The 9,960-nt window shown below is 43.9% G+C and overlaps 1 protein-coding gene across 1 annotated transcript; it reads left to right on the forward strand.

Moving 5' to 3' along the window:
* The first annotated feature begins 2,703 nt into the window (after positions 1–2,703).
* On the forward strand, positions 2,704–7,749 carry LOC122929261 (zona pellucida sperm-binding protein 3-like). The gene is made up of 8 exons (XM_044282778.1): positions 2,704–3,195; positions 3,968–4,086; positions 5,198–5,301; positions 5,374–5,551; positions 5,618–5,738; positions 7,098–7,189; positions 7,303–7,436; positions 7,520–7,749. The coding sequence occupies exons 1-8, from the start codon at positions 2,704–2,706 to the stop codon at positions 7,747–7,749; spliced, it is 1,470 nt and encodes a 489-aa protein (XP_044138713.1).
* Positions 7,750–9,960: the final 2,211 nt, after the last annotated feature.

Raw genomic sequence — 9,960 nt, forward strand, 5'->3', positions numbered from 1 at the left:
TATATATATATATATATATGTGTATGCCCCTTATATTGCACACATCTGTATATATATATATATATATATATATATGGGCTTATATTATAATCAGGGATATCTATATATAGATGGATGTATGCCCCAGTTATTACATATATCTGTATATACGTATCTGCCATGGCTGTCCCCGACATATGTTGTGTAGATGTGTGTGTAAATATCTGTATATGGATGTGCCCCATTATCCATATACATGTATATATCCACAGACCTGGGCCCATACTGGCCATACAGGGCCAATATATATATATATGTATATATTAAAAGGCTTATATACATATATTTGCATAATACTCCTTCCCTCTACACATCCCGTTGAAAGATAGAACATGTCCTATTATTGCCCGCAAATCACGTTCCATGGCTCCATTCAAGTCAATGGGTTCGCCAAAAAAAACGGAACGCATACGGAAATTTTATGCCCAGCCCATTTTTTTCTATGTAATTACTGTATACTGTATATGCCACACGGAAAAACGGAACACAAATGGAAACACAACGGAAACAAAAAACGTAACAGCGGATCCGTGAAAAACGAACTGCAAAACACTGAAAAAGCCATACGGTCCTGTGAAAGAGGCCTAAGGCTACATGCACACGACCGTATGTGTTTTGCGGTCCGCAATTTTTGGATCCGCAAAAAAAAACTTATGCCATCCGTTTTTTTTACGGATCCATTATAACAATGCCTAAAACGGACAAGAATAGGACATGTTGTATTTCTTTTGCGGGGCAAAAAAATGGAACGGACACGGAAACAACCAACGTTCGTGTGAATGTAGCCTCCAACTGATACATCAGGATCTGTTTTTTTTCTCTCTCTCTCTAAGTCAAGTTTGCCTTTGAAATGATAGGAAAAAACGGACACGGATCACGGACACGGATCACGGATGCGGATGACAATCTTGTGTGCGTCCGTGATTTTTCACGGACCCATTGACTTGAATGGGTCCGTGAACCGTTGTCCGTGAAAAAAATAGGACAGGTCCTATTTTTTTCACGGACTGAAAACACGGATCACGGACGCGGATGCCAAATGGTGCATTTTACGATTTTTACACGGACCCATTGAAAGTCAATGGGTCCGCGGAAAAAAATGGAAAACGGAACAACGGCCCCGGATGCACACAACGGTCGTGTGCATGAGGCCTTAGGCCTCATGCACACGACCGTTTTTTTTTAAGGTCCGCAAAAACGGGGTCCGTAGGTCCGTGATCCGTGACCGTTTTTTCGTCCGTAGGTCTTCCTTGTTTTTTGGAGGATCCACGGACGTAAAAAATGAAAAAAAAATCTAAGTCAAGTTTGCCATTGAAATGATAGGAAAAAACGGACACGGATCACGGACACGGATCACGGACACGGATGACAATCTTGTGTGCATCCGTGATTTTTCACGGACCCATTGACTTGAATGGGTCCGTGAACCGTTGGCCGTGAAAAAAATAGGACAGGTCATATTTTTTTCAAGACCAGGAAACACGGATCACGGATGCGGCTGCCAAACGGTGCATTTTCCGATTTTTCCACGGACCCATTGAAAGTCAATGGGTCCGTGAAATAAAACGGAAAACGGCACAACGGCCGCGGATGCACATAACGGTCGTGTGCATGAGGCCTTATGCACACGACCGTTGTTTTGGTCCGCATCCGAGCCACAGTTTTTGCGGCTCGGGTGCGCACCCATTCACTTCAATGTGGCCGCAAAATATGCGGACAGCACTCCGTGTGCTGTCTGCATCCGTTGCTCCGTTTCGTGGTCCACAAAAAAAAATATAACCTGTCCTATTCTTGTCTGTTTTGCGGACAAGAATAGGCAGTTATATTAATGGCTGTCCGTGCCGTTCCGGAACGCACACGGATGCCATCGGTGTTTTGCGGATCCGCAATTTGCGGACCACAAAACACACAACAGTCGTGTGCATGTAGCCTTCTTCTGACGGATGTGAACTCACCCTAAGGATTCATGTAAACAATCGTATTTTCTTTCCGCCTCTGTTCCATTTTTTTTGCAAACCGTATACGGAACCATTCACTTAAATGTGTCCGCAAATACAACGGAAGGTACTTTGTGTGCATTCTGTTTCCGTATTTCCAGTCTGCAAAAATTAGTGCATGTCCTATTATTGTCCCCAAATCACGGTCCGAGGCCCCACTGAAGTCAATGGGTCCGCAAAAAATATGGAACGCACACGGAACACATTCGTATGTCATCCGTATTTCGCGTATCCATACTGTAGAAATGCTATGCCCAGCCCATATTGCTCAAGTGTTTGGTTATTAATAAGTTACTGTTTCCGATACGCAAAAAACGGATCGTATACGGAAACCATACAGATATGTTTTGTCGAATAATGGAACGGAAGCGGACTTAAATCAGAGAAAAAAAAAACTCATATACAGAACAACGGATCCGTGAAAAATGGACCGCAAAACAACAACGTCCGTGTGCATGAGCCCTAAGGAATAAATACACTCAAGAAATGAACACAAATCCTTTAAGAACTCCACCACTGGACTCTGCATTGCCATATCCTCATCAGGTGTGGATGGTGTCCAGCTGAGTATAATGAAGGGTCAGGTGAAGTGATGACCATGTGATGGGTGAGGTATAAAGCTCTCCTACCTCCACCCCTTCCTGGTGTGACTTCTCCTTTAGTCAGGATGTTGTTAGGGATTAGGTGGAGTTGGTTGCTTGTGGCTCTCATCTATGGGTCAGGCTTTAGCAGTGCCTTGGTTAGACACCGGCGCCAGCCAGACACTCGGTGGAGGAATTATCAGCCTGGATGGGGATCTTCTAGAACTGTATCTGCAGTAGGTTCTCCTAGGGGAAATCTTTTGTCTCCAATTTCTGGAATTGGGTCTCTGAGAGGTTCTGGTCCTGTGTCTGGCTGGGGTCGCATGTATCCTGGAGTAGGTATTCAGTCCAGACAGCTTACACAGCCCCCACCAATTATGCCAAACCCATCATCCCCTGTCCGTGTGCAGTGTGCTGAGGACAGTATGGTGGTGACTGTAGAGAGAGACTTCTATGGTAATGGTAGGCTGGTGAATCCTTCAGACCTGGTCCTCGGGACCTGCACAGCTAGTTCTCAGGCTTCAGTTACTACTGTAGTCTTTCAAATTGCTCTTCAAGACTGTGGAAGCAACCTAGAGGTAAGTTGGTGGACTAAAGGTCCCTAATAGTAGACAAATATGCACTGGGCAACAATTACTGTGTTTATCATGAAAACCCTTTAGGTCCTTTTCACTATATTGAAATGGTTGTGGATAGAGATGAGCAAATTTCATATTTTGAAATCTCTTTATGCTTTTACTGGTAAAAGGTGAATTGCATTATGGATTTTTACTACCACGGACCATAATGCAATTCTATGACTGAATGCATTATAGAGGCATTCTGTCATAGAAGTCTATGGGCTGCAAAATGGATCCATTCCTGTTATGCAGGCCATAGATTTCTATTATGATGGAATGCATCTAAAGGCATTCTGTCATAGAATTGCATTATGATCTGTGGTAATAGAATCCATAACACAATTCACCTTTTACCAGTAAACCAAGCGTGACTTGGTTTTATAACCTGAAATTTGCTCATCTTGTTGTGGATATAGATTTGGTTTCCTTGAGGTACATTAACCCTTTCTACAGCTTGTGCCCAGGAATGTTGGCTTGTTTCAGCTGGTATACTATGGTGTCATGATCTTCTGACACAATCATAGATTTTCATAACACAATCTAACCAGTTGTCCATTTCTGGCCTTGCAGTGTAACTGACCCACTGCTTTGTCAAGTTTCTCCTCTTGTATATTTTATAGGGTGGCCAGTTCTTACTAAATTTTCCCACTGATTTGGTTGAGCATTTAGGATTTGTTTTTGTATGCTTTGAGTGGAGACTAACCTTATTGTGGCTCTTTATCTCCTCAAGATGACTTCAGATATGCTTATCTATAAGATCAACTTGTCTTACACCCCCACCACCTCCCCCAATGTGCCCATCATCAGGTCCAATCCTGCAGTGGTTCCCATCTGGTGTTACTACCCACGGTAAGTCCCTACCAATAGTGGGTTTTATAGCTGTCTTCTAGAGTCTTCCAGTGGTGAAACAAGTTAAGCTAGATGGTGGTTGAATGTGGTCACATTGAGACTGTTTGTTTGCCTCAACCAGCTATAAGACAGTCCCGTCTTGCTGGATCTGACTAGGACAGTCACAGCTTGATTCCACTTACATTATGAAGCAATGTTCTGTATAATCAGTACTGTGATCTTTGGCCATGTAATGAGTATAGCAGCCGTACTGTCCATGTAGTCCCATCCTAATTATTGCATTAATCATCCTGCTCCTCTTCAAGGTTCATGATGACTCTAAAAGGGATCTTGACAAACATTCCCCTCTTGCTGTCAATACTATTGAGAGGCTTTGCGCTGTCTCCTCTCCTGGCATGTCTGTTTTACCAACTACTTACTCTCCATGTAGTAATTCTGGAGAACCTTTAACTGTTCCTCTGATTCATAATGGAAGTTGGCAGTATGCCATAAAGCTGAGTGTTCTGTTTTGGGGTGTCTGACACTAATTCTATTGGTGCTGCCAGTCACTATGCAGGGACACCCAGATTGGCTTTTATTGCAAACTGCCAGCAATTCAATAGTAGTGTAGGAATAATGGGGGGGGGGGGGGGGGGGGGGGGGGAACTGCAGCCCTCAAGATACTCCAGAAATGGTATGACCTGGGAATTGATTACTAAAACAAATGTCTTGGGAGGAGACAGGCCCTCTTTGAATAGGACCTGGCAGGAGGACTTAAGGCAAAAAATAGGTCAACGACCATAAAACTCCTTGTAAGTAGAGCCGAACTGGTCAGGGTGTCATAACTTCAGTTAAAAGTGCTGGAACACCCCTAAGGCCTCAATGCCATTCGCTAATTTACCATATGGTTGACAAGATACTTTCAAGTTCCAGTCAACCTCTCAAAGGGCTTGTCCACCATTACAACCATGGCTGCTTGCTTCCAAAAATCACCCCTGCTGTCCATTGGCTCAGCTCTATTATGAATAGGGCTAAACTGCGGTGCCACCTGTGGACACATGGGATGATTATGAAAAGCTGCCATTTACGTCCAATCATGTACAGTTATCCTTTCATTTCTCTACTCTTCCAGATTTGGCAATGTAAGTAGCAATGCCATCAAGCCAACATGGGCTCCCTTCAGCACCACAGTGAGCTCAGAAGAAAGGTTGTCTTTCTCCTTGACTCTCATGACTGGTAAGACTTCTTCCAGTAGAGGAGGGGTGTGTAGTCTCTTGTCTTGTACTAATGGCCTTATTTTGTCTGTAGAGGACTGGAGTGCTCCTCGTCAATCACTGGTCTACCAGCTTGGTGAGATCTTCTACATAGAGGCCTTTGTGAACATAGAGAACCACGTCCCGATGATGCTGTTTGTTGATAGCTGTGTTGCCACCCTTACTCCAGATGAGACCTCTAATCCTCACTATGACATTATTGCTTATAATGGGTGAGTTTCTGTTTTGTTGTTTTTACTGTTAATTCAAGGGCATCTTCACTGAAATATCTCCTACAGGTGCTTGATTGATGGGATGCTAGGAGACTCCTCTTCAGCCTTTGGTTCTCCAAGACCTGAAGCGAATAAGCTTAGATTCACAGTTGATGCCTTCAGGTTCATTAACAGTGACCTTTCTATGGTAAGGACTAGAGATGGTAGTATGACCCTGAATGCCAAGCAATTAACTTTTTGTACCTGTCTCTAACATCCTTGTTTTTGCCCCACTAATTGGGGTTGAAGGCACACAACTGGCCACTGTTCTAACCTGCACTTTCAACATTAGTCTGTTGCCATAATTGGGTGTTACACACTGCTTACATGGCACTGTAGCACAAGCGCCAGTGGTACCTTTGTTCTTTTGTGACTTTCACCAGCTGAAATCATGATCAACCCATATGCAAATGAGGGCTTGTAGGTGCCCAGGCTGCTCTGCCTTTCACATTGCTTGTCCCTCCCTTTAAGGGTTCTTTCACACTAGCATTATTCTTTTTGGGCATTAAGTTCCATCCTAAGGCTCAATACCAGAAAACTGAGTTTTATCCTAATGCATTCTGAATGGAGAGCAGTCCATTCAGGATGTCTTCAGGTCAGTATTTTTGCCTTTTCAGGACGGAGATAATACCGCAGCATGCTGCGGTTTTATCTCTATCCCAAATTCCGGAACACTTGCTGGAATGCCAGATCCAGCATTTCTTCCAGTTGACATGCATTAATGCCGGATCCAGCCCTGAGTGTCGGCAAAATGGATCTGTTTTTGTGGTCTGTACATGCTTAGACCACAAAACATGTGAGAAAATAATGCCGGACAACACCGGAGAGATGGATCCAGCATTTCAATGCATTTTTCAGATGGATCAGGATCCTGTTCCGGTGACGGAACTGCCTGCCGGAATCCTCTGCCGCAAGTGTGAAAGTACCCCAAGTCTGACTCATCCCCAGTACCGGCTGAGAACCTGCACATGGCGCTGGTTTCACACGGCGAATGCGCACTTGATTTATCGATGCTGCCCACAATGGCCATCAGTGACAAAACAGACTAACTGGGCAGGGCAAGCAAGAGGTTGGGGGAGTAGTAATATGGAAAAGGCAGTGGCCTGGGCATCTACATCACTAGCACGGCCCCTGGACACTTGCCAGCCCTCATCTGCATATGGATTAAAGTTTTTCGGCTGACAGTCTAACAGAGCAACCATTGGTACTTGTGCAAGAGTGCCATGTAAGCAATGTGTAATGTCAAATTTTGGTGACTGACTCCCTTTAATGGAGGTAAATGTACTGGAATTTATATTCTCCTTTGATAACCTGATTATAATGGTATTCTGCTTAACACTAATGTACGTTAACTGTTTGAAATGAGAAACTCAAACTATTGAAACAGAATAACCCATATGGGAATCCTAATCCTTTCTAGTATGGGTCCTGAGGGTAACTTTTCCAGCTGTCCAAGATTATGACTGTAAATTATTTCTCACGATATAAACTAATTGTCGTGTCTTAGATCTACATAACCTGTCACCTGAGAGCTGCTGACATCAACCAGACCCCTGATCCAATGAACAAGGCCTGCTCCTACAACAAGGCTACCAGCAGGTAAAACCTTGCACATCTGAGTGTCTTCAGTTAGATGACTACACAACCCTAGATGGGGTCTTGGATAACAATGGATGTTCTCTCAATGGTTGACACTTTTCTTGCTCTTACAGTTGGTCACCTGTGGAAGGCCCCAGTGCGAACTGCCAGTGCTGCAACACTGGGAACTGTGCTACAGTTGGCAGCCGGAGAACAGCATGGGGCCCACAACCTGCCAGGTCAAGAGGAGTTGGGAAGAGAGATGTTGGTGAGTTCTTCATTCAAACGTCTCCTAAAGCTTCCATAAATGTCAAGGTATTTGAAAATAGGTGTTGCTAATTCTTCCACTAGGTTCTCATCTAGAGAAATACACTCTGGCCAGACTGGGCCCTCTTCTAGTGACTGGATCTAAGCCTAACCAGGTCTCCAAAGAAGGAATTTCCCAAGCTTCCAGAATGGTTGTAGAAGAACCTCTGCAGTTGTGGGTGCTGGTGGCCATGGGCTCAATCACTTCAGTAGTTGTTGCTGTGGCTCTTATTGTGGCCGTAAAATGTCTTTGGAAAAAACTGTCTCACAAATAGTCCAGAAATAAATGGGTAAAATGTTACTTGTTCTTTTGTCTTTCTGTCTCACTTGATGGTACCAATGGTTGTATGGGATTGGTTTCATGTGACCCACAACTTCATGCATGGTCCAGCAACACGAACCATCTCCTGGTGCTATATACATGAGTACTCTGGGGCTATATAGAGGATTTTCTGTGGGTCACATGGAAGTATGGTATGGGCACATCTGTATAGAGCTGATGGGTGGTTCATGGCTTTCACTTCTCAGGAGCAGCATAAGAATTGGAAGCTGCTCTCTGGAGGCTAAATTTGCCTTAGATTCAGACTGTTACTATTGATCAGGTCAAAAAAGCAGGTCTGCATGATGCAGAGATGTGAATGGAGTTGTGCTTGAGAAAAAAAATTGTTGTGCTTGAAATTACACCATTTCCCCCCAACAATGACACACAGCCTAAAGGGCTATTTTGTAGAGATCCAAATGGAGAAACTGGAGTTATTTGATAGTTCTCAGGTTGGGACATACAGATTTTCCTTGGCATAGCAATGGTGTGTGCCCTTAAATGTCTAATGCGTGTGGGTTTCACCTTCAAAGAAGATCCTGGCTTGAAGTGCATACTTTTCCATTGACTGCTATGGGAATTCTGACAAGACTTCTGGCACAGCTGTTTTGAAGATCTCATACCAGTCAGAGGGTGGCATGCTGTGGTCTTGGCTGGACTGCATTCTTAATGTAGGTTCAGTGGTGGTCTTGAAACCCACACAATTGCTTGGAACCCCTTGACAGTTGGACAGTGCAAATCTTTCAGCTGGACATGGGTTACTGGATAGTGAATAGCAGATATTAAGCTATCTTAGGCTTCAGGCCACTAAATCTGAATCCTAGGAGTTGGTACAATAGGACAGGTGGTCAGCATGACCTGTGCCAGTTCTTAGTGCACTGCCTAACTTGATCTGCAGGCTGACCATTGCAGATGGCAACATGAATGGGGCAAGTATTCTATTTTGGGAGGGGCAGTATAAAAAAAATGCAGCACTCCTGGGGCCAACCATACTGGAGGGGCATTATAAATATAGTGAGCACTGTTGGGATCCCAGCAGTGCCCAATTAGTAGTGTCTTGCAGCAGTTTTTATAGTGCCCCCTCTTTTATATAGAGGAGCACTTCCTGCAGCATACTAAATTGGGGGTAGCAGCAGGATAACACCATTGGGAACCAAAAGGAAGATGATGATCTGGTCTGAGTGGAGAACATGAGTAAAGAGAACATCTACATCACTGGATGTAAGAGGTATGATGCTGTATGTAATGTCCAACTCTAATATGCTTTTAGCTGTAGGGATGAGGAAGGAGTTGGACTGGGAGTTTGACGTGGGGATGGGGGGGGGGGGGGATGCTATTTTGCTTTTACCTCAAGGCTAAAATTGATCCAGGCCAAATTTTTTTTATGTATCTGATGCAGGTATAGCTGTGGACAGATGGGACTGCTGCCAGGAATTGCAAACTGAATAGGGGCCCCAGACATAGGGGAGAGCTTGGGCCCCAAGCACAGCTGAGTAGGTCCTGCCTCTGGGACCCACTAGACACTGAAGGCAAAATAGAAGGAAAATCGTGAGGTCCACCCAGGACGGATATGTGGAGTATTTGCTGTTTGTACAGTATCTGCAATTTAGATGAGACTAAAGATCATCCACAGACTGTAAAAAAAAATCTGCAGGGTAAATTGACCCGCAATGTGGATGTTACACCTGCAGCATGATTTTTTTTTTTTGAATTATATTTATCATTTTCTTCTTCTCTTTAAAACATGACATGAATGAGAATTAGCCATTACAGAAATGCATATATATGCTGTAATTACAAAAAGATATCATAACAATACAAATATACACCATTATACAAAGTCATGTCATAACAGTTTATCCCCTTCATTTTATCTTTTGGAAAAACCTCTAACAAAAAATAAATCTCCCCCCTCCCCTCCACCCTATTTGGTTGTCTTGGGAGAATCCCAATGGCCTTTTCTTTCAGTAACCTCATTTCAGAATCTTGTAGTTCCCCCCCCCCTTTTTTTTACTCCTTATTTGTTCATTGGCTTCACCTGCCTAGCTTTCTCATATCTTGTCACCCTTTCACATAGATTTTTCCAGTCTACCACGTTTGGTGGGCTAGCCGCTCCCCATCCTCTGGCCAGGACAACACGTGCCAGCATCAGACCTTTTTCCCATTT

The sequence above is a fragment of the Bufo gargarizans genome, chromosome 2, assembly GCF_014858855.1.
Source record: "Bufo gargarizans isolate SCDJY-AF-19 chromosome 2, ASM1485885v1, whole genome shotgun sequence".
In the NCBI taxonomy this organism is placed as follows: Eukaryota; Metazoa; Chordata; class Amphibia; order Anura; family Bufonidae; genus Bufo; species Bufo gargarizans.